The 14,016-nt window shown below is 35.5% G+C and overlaps 1 protein-coding gene across 6 annotated transcripts in view; it reads right to left on the bottom strand.

Moving 5' to 3' along the window:
- The window catches only part of SPATA5 (spermatogenesis associated 5), a 300,435-nt gene that overhangs the window by 277,859 nt on the left and 8,560 nt on the right, over nt 1-14,016 (bottom strand). For all 6 annotated transcript variants that reach the window (XM_032462972.1, XM_032462983.1, XM_032462968.1 and 3 more), the window contains exons 4-9: nt 12,445-12,503; nt 11,176-11,820; nt 10,177-10,306; nt 9,487-9,543; nt 7,858-7,981; nt 5,556-5,811 (exon numbers count right to left, since the gene is read on the bottom strand). In XM_032462972.1, the coding sequence (XP_032318863.1) occupies nt 5,556-5,811; nt 7,858-7,981; nt 9,487-9,543; nt 10,177-10,306; nt 11,176-11,820; nt 12,445-12,503 (1,271 nt within the window). The remainder of the gene's footprint in view (nt 1-5,555; nt 5,812-7,857; nt 7,982-9,486; nt 9,544-10,176; nt 10,307-11,175; nt 11,821-12,444; nt 12,504-14,016) is intronic.

Genomic DNA, 14,016 nt, shown 5'->3' with positions numbered 1-14,016 from the left:
TAGCCTATAAACTTTCTGCCCTCTGGAAAAGAATGCAGAAAACATATATGCCACAGGGATTTTGCTCATTAGATTACTATCCTATAAACAATAACTTTAGATTACTAAACTGATCAGTAACATAGTTCACTTAGGTTTTATGAAATCCTGGATCACTTCAGTGTATGCTGTTACTACACATCTGTGCATCACTTTTTGTTAAAAAGGGCAGAGCTTCCCCGATTAGAAGGCAGTCCTGGAAGAAGGAAAACCATCAGACAGCCAACACACAAAGAGCTCAGAGACTATATAGGCCTACAAATAATAAGCAAATAAATGTTCTAGGAAAAACACACATCTACATTCTTCCTTGTATTCTTAAATTGTTATTTCTTAACTCTTCCCTTAATTGTGGCTTTTCCATCTGTCAGAATTGTCATTTTAAAGTTTTATTCAGAACCATAAGACATACCTGCAAGACATTCATTTTCTCCTAGAGTGGGAGAGTTAAATGATATAGGAGTTCAGACTAGTACACATAAAAACTCAAGGAAGAAATTCAACACTATCAGTCAGAGAATTTACACTACCTAAAGTTAAAACAGTCATTTAAAATCAGTTACAGAGAATCTTCAGAAATTGGAGAGCTAGATGGCCTAGATCAGTGGCTCTCATAGCGCAGCCCTTGGACCAGCAGCATTGCTATCACCCGTAATTTGACAGAAATGCAAATTCTTGGACCCCACCCTGATCTAATAAACCAGCAGGATGAGGCCCAGAACTGTGTTTTAACAAGTTCTGCAAGTGATTCTCACACAGATTTAACACAGGAGAACCACTGACCTAAATCAGTGATACAAATAACTGTTCACAGGGAAGTGCGAGACTGGCTACTTCAAAATCACTTGAAAAACATCATAAGTACTTGAAACCAATTCCCCACCTCCCTTATTCAATTAAGTATGGGGAGGGAGTGTGTATGCGCGTAGGTTCCCAGGTGAACCTGATACATCATACGGTTTAAGAACCAATACCTATGTCAGTGGCTCTCAAAGTCCTAGACCAAGCGGTGTCAGCATTAGATCAGCTGGGAACACGTTAGGAATGCACAAGAACCAGCCCAGACTTACTGAACCAGAAACTTTGAGACTAGGGCACACCCAGCCATTGAGTTTACTAAGTTCTCCAGGTGGTTCAGACACATGACAAAGTCTGAAAACTTCAACTCTGAGTGATCTGTTGGGAACTGGGAACATGTGAAATGAATCTGAATTCTGCTGTGAAGAATAAATAATAAGAGAAGAATTAACCTGCATACTCAGGAATACATCTCCTGGAGCTGCAGTCTCTCACTGTCCTGACAAATTTGGAAGTCAAGGTGCCTTATTTCCCAAATATGCCAGCGGAATTCTCAAGCTTCAATGCAGCCCACTTAAATGCAGCAATACTGGTAAACAATGAAAATGCCTCCTAAAAAGCACTGGTTTGAAGCAAGATGTGGTTCAAGTCCCCAGTTAGAACCATAGCTAAGACATCTGGCCAATGGGAAGCCAAAAACAGACTGGAAATGTTCAAGAAAAGAGCAGCAGTTATTTAAGGCATCACAGAACACTTACACCTCGCTACCTATATACAGGAGTTGTTTCCTCAGCATCACGCAGGGATTTCGAAAGGCAACAGAGGACAGGAGGAGATGAATCTCACCAGGGACCAGGGTTTAAAGACAAAACCAAACTCCAAGGTTAACAAATATTTTTATTACTCTAGCGAGGGGAGTGGAGTGGTAATTATGTCTCATTATGTCTCCCAGTTTCCACATACATTTCTCAGATCAAATACTTACTAAGCAAATATTTTGTACTAGAAATCATTAATATTGCCTCCACGTATTAAGATTTTACCATGACTCTTTTTGTTAAAACAATGATTCTAACTCTGTGTGTAATTCTAAGTCACAATATATTAATTGGGACTGCGTCTACTTGCCCAAGGACATTTACCATATTAAAAAAAAAAGGTGGGGCAGCATCAGTTTCAACAGTCTTAGGCAGTCATTTTAAATGACTGAGAACCATTCAATGTACCCTCTAACAATTCCTCTAAATTCAGTTAGGAGGCAACATTAAATGTTAAATTCTTTTTATTTAGAACTAGGAGTACGTAGTTCAAATTTATAGTACAGCTGAGTTTTCCCTTCCCCTGCTCAATGCACACGTCGGGTATGCTCTTGGATGTTCACTAAGTTGGATACACTTATGCCCATTCTACAGCACTTGGAGCATAATTCTACAATTTTAATTCTCACAGAGTTTTAAAGTTGTTTTATCTTTCTTTCTGAATTACACTATTAACCAAATGTATAATTTACTCAAGTCCTTAGAAACTATAAAACTGCTCCAATGAGAAAATGCAGTTAACTTCACAATCAGCATTAGTCTGCTTTGTAGCATTATTTCTAAGAAAACTGTGGGAGAAAACCCTGACCAACTACCTAAGTTTAAATCATTCAAACAAGTACAAAAGAGAAGACGATGAAAGGTAGAAAGGCCAGATGTATGTAAGTAGCTAATGAGGCCAGGGCAGGTTTTGTGAGTAACTTGGGAACTTCCTTGTTATTTTCCCTTTTTCTAGTCCTTCCTAGCCTTCCTAGCCTTCCTAGCCTTCCTAGCCTTCCTTGCCTTCCTTGCCTTCCTGCCTTCCTTCTTTCCTCCCTCCTTTTCTTTCTTTTTTTCCATTTCTTTCTTTCTTCTCCCTTGTATCCAGGGAATGTCATATTTACAATGGTTCTTAGATATCATATACCAGAACCCCCTTCAATTTACAAATGGAGAAAACTAAGGTTCATATAAAGCAAAGAACTTGCCCAAGATCACAAGCCTTATTTTAAAGGCAGGTCTGTTCAACTCTCAAAATCCATTTTCTACTATGCCCCCCTGCCTCTTTGGAAAAATCCCCTGCAAAAAATTCTAGCACACTGTTTATAAGCTTTATTCTGCTATATAAAGTTAGAAAACAACACTACATAATACAACATACACTAGTATTTAAGACAAGTATACACAAAACCACGTATTTTCCCTACTGGACACTTTAATTCTAAGACTAATCTTTTTAAAAATTACCTTCTCATAATCTGATTCATTACTAGATTAGGGGAGACAGAAGATCAATGCAATACCTGATAATCTGAAATTAAGTTACATTAACAGCAGTTAATATTTATTTACTGCTTGTATGCACCAAGTATATCCTTTTTAAAATGTATATATATCTTCACATAAAAAGTCTTCTCCACTTAACCTTCTGATCCTTTCACAACTTTTTCAATTAAATATAACAAAGTAAATGGGAGAATTTCTTAAATTTTCTTGCCATTTTCCTGAAGTTCTTTAGGGTACTACAGTGCCTATGAAAAGTAGATGGTCCTATTTATACCTAGTATATGAGTTATATTATCACTTTTCTCCTGAAAGTCTTAGGACACCACTTTATTTCTGGATTATAATTACCTGTGAAAAGATACAGCTATTTTCTACTCTAAAAATTGATCCTACCCTGAGTTTCACAGACTGAAATTAAACCAAAAAGCCTTACACCACCCTGATAAAAATCTATTTTATGATTTAATTTTGGTTAAGAGCATGGATTTGGAGTAAGATGATCCTGAGTTTAAATTCTAGTTCTGCCACATATTAGCTTTGAGACCTCTTTTGAGTCTATCTGATATTTTTATCACAGTGTTGGTGTGACAATTAGATGAAAGAATGTTTTCCTTTTCCCACCTTCTCATGCCCTCATTTTAACTGTACAATTCCTGCTTTTTCTTTAAGATTCTTCTTAGATGTCACTTTTTCTATATAACCAGTCTCCTTTCTTCAGAGGAGATAACTACATTTTCCATAGTTTTATGAGCATGTATCTCACTGTATAAGTAGTTGTTTACAAATCTTTCCTTCATCAGACTGTGTTTCTAGACAGCAAGAATCCTAGAGCCTTCTAGAATGCATGAAATGTATTAGAAAGTCAAAAACTGTCTGATAAAGGATGCTGAAGAATGAATCCTTGCCTAGATGAGCAAGTCCAAAGCAATGCCTAAATGGTAATCCAGACTCTTCACTGTTACCTAATGGAATGAAGGAAGCAAAGTTATCCACTGATACTTCTGCTTCTTGATAGCTAGGGAATTCATTTCCATGATCAAACACACCATTTCTTGTGAAGCATAAAAAAACTAGACAGAAAGGGACTTTGTCCTAGACCGCAGTGCACCAGGATGTTTGCATCTGCTTTGTGGGCTACAAAACCAATAGTCTCCCCCAGCTGTAAGTCCTCTAAAATAGAAACTGATAGTAACCAAACAGAATGAAATAAAATTGATTTTCTCCACAAAGAATAAAGTATTCAAAGGCCCATAAATATGTCTTCTAACTTTCCTTTTCCTATCTGTTCTAACTTCTCAAACCTCTTTTCCTGCACACACTGGGTCAGATTAGAAAGATCAAAGGACTAATGAAAAGAGTCTTCAGAGCCTACTAAATAAGACTGACTATGAAACAATGCTTTGGAGATAAAAGTTACTATATTTCTGTACTAAAGCTCTTTAAAAAACCCTAAATTTCCAACTCAAGAATTCGATTTCTTCCATTACCTACAAGGGTTAAACTTTCTCTAAAGCACCTTATGAAGATACTGGCTAGGTCACAAACTGGAACAGAATGCCACAACTGAAAAAAAAAGCTCCTCCAAAATATAAAAAGACTTAGAAACACATGCCCATATAAGAAAACAAAATAAATATAAGGAACATAAGGTAACTAACAAACTTGAGATGCTATGAGGCATGCGCAGTCTTTAGAGGAAAGAAGCCTTTTTCTAGAAATATTCTCAGAACAACAACAAAAAAGATTATCAGATATTTTTCAAAAAATTCTTACTTGCCTAATCAAACACTTTAGTTGGTTATAAAAACTGCCCTGATTTGATCACACTCTTCATGGTTGAAATTACCCTGAAAAACTGCAAAAATGTTAAAGTCTTACGGGCTTCAAAGTAACTATAGTTATGCCACGGTGAAGTTCTTAAAGTCAGAGTCAAATGATTAATAACAACACTTAAACATTTTCAGACTTAACACTGTCACATATTCTGAGGCAAAGAATTCTTAGGTTTCACTAAGTACTTTTACAGCACCGTAACAAATATAGAGCTGCTCCTCAAGGAAAATCTTCATTCTCTTGCAGGCACTTCTCCCAAATTTCCATAGCACAGTATCAACAAATATTGTCATCATCAATATTGTCATTAATGTATCCAGTTACATTGTATGTGCACACTTAAGAAAGTCTGAAAAGATATACACTACAATACTGTTCATTTTTAGGAGGTAGGATTAAGAGGGATTTTTATTTCTTTTTTATAGTTTTCTGAATTATCTAATTTTTTTTCCAAACAATAATTTTATGATTAGAAAAATTAGCTATTTCCATTAGGAAATAAGTGAGATATAAACTATCAGTTTGTAAACAAACCAGAGTTAAGTCCATCAGTACAGACTCACTATAGCAAATCGCTCTCACCTGCTTCATTACACAAGGCTTTCAAATCCGCTCCAACGTATCCATGAGCACTATCTGCCAGCTGTAGCAGCTCAGCTTCAGTGAGCAAATGGGGTACCTTGCGAAGCAGTTTCTGGAGGATATCTAGCCGGTCTTGAGCATTCGGAACTCCAATCTCAATCTCTTTATCAAATCGTCCAGGTCTTCGGAGTGCAGCATCCAAAGCATGAGGGCGATTTGTGGCCCCAAGAACCAACACCTGTCCTTCACTTCCTTCCTAACAAAATCAGATAAAAATAAATTATATATTCTTCTAAAAGTAAATTTAAAAATAAGCGCTAGCAATATAGACAAGGATGGATCTAACTATCCAGGCTGCTAAGTCCTATCCCTTATTTCCCAAATTTCATTATTCATCCCACATTGCCCAACTCTAACTGCTCCATCACCTAGAAAATTTTCCAATACTTACCTCTCCATCTATTGTAAATGATGTCTCTTTCACTTCTAGCATCTTAACTACACTATTCTCACAAATAATAACAAATGATACTCTATCCTATATAGCTGTTTTAATTTAATTGTTTTAAGGTGTCCTTTTCCCTACTTAAAAGCAAACAGAACAAGGCTCTACTACACAACTGTCTAAGAAATCTTCCTCACTTATAGACTGTTTATTTTGGTAAATTTTTAAATTCCTGAAAATCTTCACAACAATATAACCAACACCTAAGTATCAGACATCCTTGAACACACATGGATTTTTTACTCTCTGAGAATAAAATTTGGAACAACAAACTATAAAGAACTATGATCATGATCAGCCACCTGAAGAAATTATCCAACATTCTATGCAGATGACTCAAGCATAATCTCACAGAGACAAGCTTAACTTGAATGTGATTTGAAGAAAGAAAACACAAACCTAATCAATTATACTAGATGTGCCAACAGAAAAAGGTGGATTACAATAAATGTACGAATTATTTCAAAGACAAAATACAGACCCTTTAAATATTTTCAGACTAAAACTTCATTGTCACATGCTTCCAGTCCTGCCCAGAGTGAAGAACATTAGTTCACAGCAGGCTATCCCGGTGGCACAGAAAGAGGCAGCAATGATATGGTAATTTAGATCCTCCAACACAGAGCCTTCCATCTGATTTCCTACTCATCAAAAACCTATTTATATAATGCCACTCTCCACATCTATTTGTCTTCATAAACTATTTGGTCAGCTAAATAATTGTATTTCTTATTGTAAATGGACAAACTGGTGTCCCAGTTTAATCAGTCTCTTGAGTGTTGCCACCGTGGGTCATCCTCAGAGCTCCACTACCTCCAACATACTAACAACACTGAATTCTCTAACTTGACAAGCTGAGAACCAAACCTGGGACATGCTGATCACTCCTAGGTACTCCCCAAGACTGAGAACCACATGGTCATTCAGCTTCCCCCAGGTAACAACCCTTCTCTCGTGTTACTATTAAAACTGTGACACAGGTTAGCAAACAACAGAGACAATACGAAACCTTCATGTTATTCTCACATGTTTGGTTTCTACCAATAGACAGTAAATCCAAAAATTTCTAAATGTCCACTTTTTTAATGGGCAAAAGAAGGAATTTAGGATGCCATGATTTCTAAAAAAATTTTTGGTTCTAACTTGTATTATGATTCTAAAAAATGAGTTATTTACAATCTTGCATGAGAAGTGTATTCTTCTAGTAAATGGCTATCAGGGGTCTGAGAAGAGTTTTCTTCATCCCTCTTCCCTACCAGTCCCATGGCTCTCCCTTTCATAATCAGCACTTAGTTTTTATTAATATAAGATAGTATGCACTATCAGAGAATCTCATAACATGAGGAAATTCTTTTAAAATGTTGTACAAACACATTTCCATCATTCTCACTTCCTATCCTTTCACTTGCCAAACTTAAAACCCCAAAAGAATCAATTTTTAAGAGTATTAAGACTTACTCATGAAATTTCTTAGTAAAATCCCCTAAAATTCAACTGCTAAATTTTCCTCACTAAATTTTTGCTACAGGTTTTTAGGTTAATATCATTTATTACAAAAGAAATCTCTCATTGTATATAATTTTATATGCTACAAAAACAGGCTAGGTTACATTGTCCTGTCGCTAAGAAATCACTGAAGAAAATTATTTTATGGGTCTTTCCTCTAGTTTGTGCAGTTAACATTTTTCCCTTGCCCTAGAGAACCCCCAAACTCAGGCATACTTAATAGTTTTTTCTACTTCATACATTTAAGAATCTAGCACCTCCTACAGGAATCAATACTGATGCTATACTTACTGAACCAATACCATCCATCAGTGTTAAGAGTGAAGCTACAACTCTTTTTTCCACTTCATTCTGAGCCCCTTCTCTTTTGGGGCAAAGTGCATCCAGTTCATCAATAAAAATAATTGATGGGTGCCTAAAAATAAACAAGTAAAATGAATTCAATATACATGTAATTTTTAAATTTGATACAATGCATTTCAATTAAAAAATTGAACATGAGTCATTTTAATTTTTAGTTGAAATGCAACAGATCAAATTTAGGATTTAGTTAATAATATTAAAGACAAAAGCAATAGGATGTTAAACTGAAAAATCTTAGATTAATTTTAGCCCATATTATTAACTCACCAATATTACACTCTAGATCTGCCCTCAATTAACAGCAGAGTACTGAGAACAGTCTATTGCTCATGAGATGAGAGTCCATTACCAGACAGAACCTGCCCACTAATGCCCACTAAACTGCTATGCCTGGATCAATTCACAAGCCAAGACCAGAGATGCTAGTCCTTGGAGCCAGTTTAAAGTCCAAGGGATAGAAAGTAGAAATGCTCTTTTCCTTAATTGACTGAAAAAAAAAAAAAAAACCTCTCAAGATGATCAATTCTCCCATAAAAAGATGAAAATTCTCTCGTAAGAGGAAACCTCAACTGCCAGGAACATAACAATAGCAACAGTGAAAACATACTACACAATGAGGTGTACCACTGGTTCTCAAATCTTCGGGATTGGGAGTAAAAACTATTATATCATCTACTATCGCCGGAAAAAAAAATTTTTAATGGAAGTTTTGATAAGAAAGCGGAAATTATAAGCTAAATACCAACACAATGAAAGAGCTATAGCCATATTATAAATAACATGACATTAGATCAAGTTACAGACCACACTCTAAAAGAACTTGCAATGTAACAATGGCAGCCCAAACTGACAATTAGTACAAATCATTTTTAAAGAGCAAAAGATTTGTCCCTTTGAAGCAGAGTGTAATAAAACAAAGTTTTAAACCTAAAGAGCAAATATAATAGTCTACTAAAAGAACTAGATATATTGGCTATATCTGAGTACTCAAAAGAAAGAAAATCATAAATTTATATGCTTAAGCAGTCATATGACTTAGTACTGTCTTAATTTTTACCTTATGTAATTCTTTAAATTGTTGAAATATAACATTACATTACTTTCAGGTATACAACATAATGATTCAACATTTGCACATACATATTGTGAAATGATCACAAGTCTAGCTCAAGGTGTCACCATACAGGCATAAAACTTTATTCTTGTAAAGAGAACTTTTAAAATCTACTCTCTTTGTAACTTTCAAATATGCAATACAGTATTATAAACTACAGTCACCATGCTGTGGATTACATCCCCATAATTTATTTTATAACTGGAAGTTTGTACCTTTTCCTACATTATGTAATTTAATTCCTTATTTATCACATTTCCAAAACAATACTAGATAGAAATAGATTAGATAGAACTTCATTAGATTTATAATCTGTATCCAGTGCTATCACTATTATTTTTGTCCTATTATTTTTGTTCATGCTTCATATAAAGTGCTACTGTTTCTACTTTGATTAAAACAGACTTGACTATTAATTCCAAATATCCAAAAATAAAGAATACCGCAGAGTGGCTTCAGCAAATATCTGACGTAACCTTGCTTCAGTCTCCCCGTAGAATCTGTAACAAATAAAATACATTTAAAGACTAACTCTTGTTGTTTTTAAAGTTCTGTCTATAGAAGTTCTGATTTTTCAGACATTTCCAGAAGACTTAAGACTACTTTCAAAAATTATTTTCCAAACTTAATTTTTATACACATTAAAAAGCCAATTTAAAATATTTCAATGGAAAGAAAAATGCCATGATATCATTTATATGTGGAATCTAAAAAAGAAAAAAGAAGATACTAATAAACTCATCTACAATACAGAAACAGACATAGTATACAATCTTTTGGCTACCAGGTGAAAAGATGTGGGAATACATTTGGGAGTTTGAGATTTGCAAATGTCAACCATTATATATAAAAATAGATTTTTAAAAATTTCTTCTGTGTAGCACAGAGAACTATATTCAATATCTTGTAATAACCTTTAATGAAAAAGAATATGAAAACAAATATATGCATATATATATGCGTGACTGGGACATTATGCTGTACACCAGAAATTGACACATTGTAACTGACTATACTTAAATAAATAAATATTTCAACATATGAAATATCCAGACAGAATGCTATGTAGCCATTTTTTAATGGTATTTAATATATCTAATAGTATTGTTTAGTCTATTAAGTTTTGCACCTACTTGCTTATAATTTCAGGGCCATTAATTACAGAAACATAGGCTCCGACTTCACTAGCGACAGCCCGGGCAATCATTGTCTTTCCAGTACCTGGAGGACCATAGAGTAACACTCCTCTAGGGGGAGGAATTCCTAGAAGAAAAAGCACCAAATGCTGGTTTCAGCATTATTAGGTTTCTTTTAAGTGCTGTCATATGACTTCAAACATAAGTTATAAATATACCTTGAATCAAAACCATAGTGTCAGACCTTCTTTTTTCCCTCCAGAATGACATAGTAACTAGCCCAAACACCGATCTCCAGCAATGACTTTTTCTCTCTGTAGACCCAACCAGGCCAGGCTGGTTACTGACAGCCTGGCTGGACACCTACACTATTTTCATGCCCCATCCCACACAGCACAGTTCAATGATCAGAAAACAAAGCCATCTAGGAGAATATAGGCACTACCAGCAAAATTCAATCCAAGGGTTCATTTTATATACATAAACATTCACGGAAAAGGAAAAAGCAGAGAAAGAGATGGTATGCGCCAAGAACATGCAGAAAAAGCCCTGAGTTTCAGAGGAAACGCTGAGCTTCCTAGGAGCTAAGTCATTCCCTGAACCACTGGCTCCAATGCAAAGAGATCTGTACACAGCTACATTTCCTGGATGAAGTTTTATCCAACCTATTTGAACATTTTTGGTTTATTTCTTTTGTTATTACAGCTAACGTAGCAAGACAAGATACTTATTCTACATCCAATGCAAATAAGTGTGGAAATGTGCAATTGGAAGAGACAAGGCTGCAATAAACTCACATTACAACCTAAAGAGACTAAGCATAGAAAGTCTCATTTAACTGGCATCTCCCAAAGCAACTCACACCTCCTACCATAACTCCTACTCAGGGAGGAAAGCAGGAAAAGAGGTGAACAGTCATTAGATAAGTGGAATGAGCCAACTGCTTTTCAGTTTGAACTGAACTCTTTTGGTTGTAATATACTGAAGAAATCATACCATAACTCTTGAAAAGTTCAGGCTGTTTTAGAGGCAATTCAATTATTTCTCTAATTTCTTTCAGCTGACTATTTAAGCCGCCTATCATGTCATAAGTTACTTTGAATTGGCTGTCCTGATTTTTTGAATTTGTATGAATTTTTGTAAAATTGATTCTTGTTGTCGAAGAAATAAAATAAAAGGTATCAGTGTTGCACTTTGCTCCCACGCTGGATGACTTCAGCGACCTCTCTTCATTGAGAGGTTGCCCATTTCCTTCTCTAGAAGACTCAAAACTGCATTTAAGACCTGTGAATTCCTCTAGTTCAAGTCCGCTACTGTTTTCAGGACTCTCTGTAACATCGGACAAAACATCACCAGCTTTATTTATCATTCTGTCATCTACTGGCTTGTAAGGAGTACTGCTTGATGCTGGGTTTCGAGGTACTTCCAGATTTAACTGGCTTAGCTGTAAAGATATATCCAGGGTACTGGTTTCTATGCTGGACGGCTCAGAGGCCATAACCTGGACATCAGTGTCAGAGTCACTCTGAGCCCTTCTCAACATTGTGCCATCTGCCCCTTTCACTTGCAACACTTGCAACTTGCATGGTCGTCCATAGAATGTACAATACAGAAAGTTGCCCGGTAACACAATCTTGCCATCTGCAAAACAATTTATTAAATGTGTATGTTAACACAATTTTTCACCCATTTACAATTTAAATAGCAATTTATTTCATCTATTAACAAAGCTATCTGAAAAGACTAAATCAAGATGGAAGTATTAATAAAATAACTGTCATGAGAAACAGAAGACCTAGTATTTGTCTACATTACAGCACTATCTGGAGACAGAATAAGGACAAGATGATTCTCTGAAATCCTCTATACTCAATATATTTAGGATTCTATAAACCATATCCACAAATAGCCAGGCATTCCAGATGCAGTAATGAACAAAACTAAAATGGCATACCAAAACCAACACTCCAAGATAACATTCCTCAAGGGCTCAAAGGTTAGAAGTCTCAGCTCTCCCACTGACTCTGTTCATTGACAAGTCATAAATTCTCTCCACTGCTCAACTGCCAGTAAATTACTCAGCAGCTTTGGGGGAGATAGGGACACACTATATCCCTATCTTAAAAGGACTTCAATTCATTGAGGAGAATATTCTCTACATTATCAAAAAAAAAAAATGTATATAAGACATCAAAGACACACTAGTTTATTTGCTATTGCCTTACTTTCCAAAATTTAGAAAACTATTTAAAATATGTATCTCACCTAGTTTTCTCAGAAGACAACTAGTCAGTTGTTCCTCATTAATATCTGCATTTTTATCACTGTAAACGGTGGGGAAAATAAAAATTAGCATTAAGTATACCAGAAAATAAAATGTAATAAAACATGTACATGCTTTATTGTAATGCAGACGAAATCAAAAGAATCATTAGTTTACAACCGGAAATGATTTGTACAATTTTGGAATGATTTATACTTCTCATATACTTCTTATAGCTGTGAAAATATTATTTGCAATTTGGTGTTGAGTGGCCTAAATGAACGTTCTTTACTCTCTTACACATACACAGACTGATATACTCAGGTGTATGTATATCTTCACTACATCTGTAAATGTATATGTACAATAAATCACAACGAAAATATATTTTTTACTATGTGTCATAACCAAAAACATTCGAAAAACACTGGCCTCCATCACTTCCTTTCTGAACCTGCTTAGCTTGGAGAAAGGCTTTTATTAATAGCTTACATCATCCTCTTTGTATAATTAATAAATTATCTTTTAGGAAAATTAAATCCTAAAGATTACATTATCTGAAGAGGTAGAAAAAAAAGGAGAATAATGGTGCAACGGAATTCTCTCTTATTCTAGAGAAAGCGCATGCCTAAGACAAGATGAAAAAGCCTCCTTCAGATTGGTAACTGTGTCTTCCAGGGAGATTGTTTGCGTACAGGAAGTAACACATCTAAAAATCATTGCACTTGTAAAGAACCATGTTCTTGGAGAGTTCCTAAACCACGTGCATTTTTCCTCCTTCTCCGTGTGTAAGCAGCCCATATCAGTGCAGGAAGCCTATGGCTGTGAGCTCTGCCAGAGATCACAGAAGGAGAATGGTTTAGCTCAGGAAAAGATGTATATTAGTAGGCCCATCTGGTCCAACTCTAAGCCTTGTTCCCACTCTATCAGTAAAAAACCAATACAGCCAAACTTCATCATCTGAGGATTCTGCATTTGCAAATTCACCTACTTGCTAAAATGTGTCTGTAACCCAAAAATTAGTATTTGCAGGCATTCCAGTCATTCATGGATGTGTGTAGAACAACCAAAAAAATGTGAGTTTCCCAGCTGAGCTTGATAAAGGTCCCTTGTTTCAACTTTTATTCAGAGGTGACCAGGGGATGGAAGCCGGAGAGGGTAGGGGACAGCACAGTATAGAGCAAAAAGTTCCATCTCTGGGACCAGCTGAAGGGGGTTTGAGTCCTAACTCTGACATCTGTTAGTGGGGTGGCTTCAGGAAAGTCACTTAATGCTTCTGAGCCACCTCTTCTCTTTTGTAAAATAAATAGAATCTACCAGAATGAGTTGTTTAAGGATTTAAGGTTATAATCTATGTGAGAGACATATTTTCATATATTTATATGTATTAAATTAATAAATACACATACACACTCCCTGGGAGCAATGGTTCAGTATGTTAATTCAGTGTTTGCGGCAACTTTACAGAACATAACTACCACAAATAATGAGAGTCAACTGTGTATTCATATAAAAGAGAGAAAAATAGATGAGAAAATTTCAAGCATCAAATGCTTAAATATACTTGTTTATAG

This window comes from Camelus ferus, chromosome 2 (assembly GCF_009834535.1).
Source record: "Camelus ferus isolate YT-003-E chromosome 2, BCGSAC_Cfer_1.0, whole genome shotgun sequence".
Taxonomy (NCBI): domain Eukaryota; kingdom Metazoa; phylum Chordata; class Mammalia; order Artiodactyla; family Camelidae; genus Camelus; species Camelus ferus.
The sequence above is the reverse complement of the archived record's forward strand: the minus strand, read 5'-3'. Positions and strand labels throughout refer to the sequence as shown.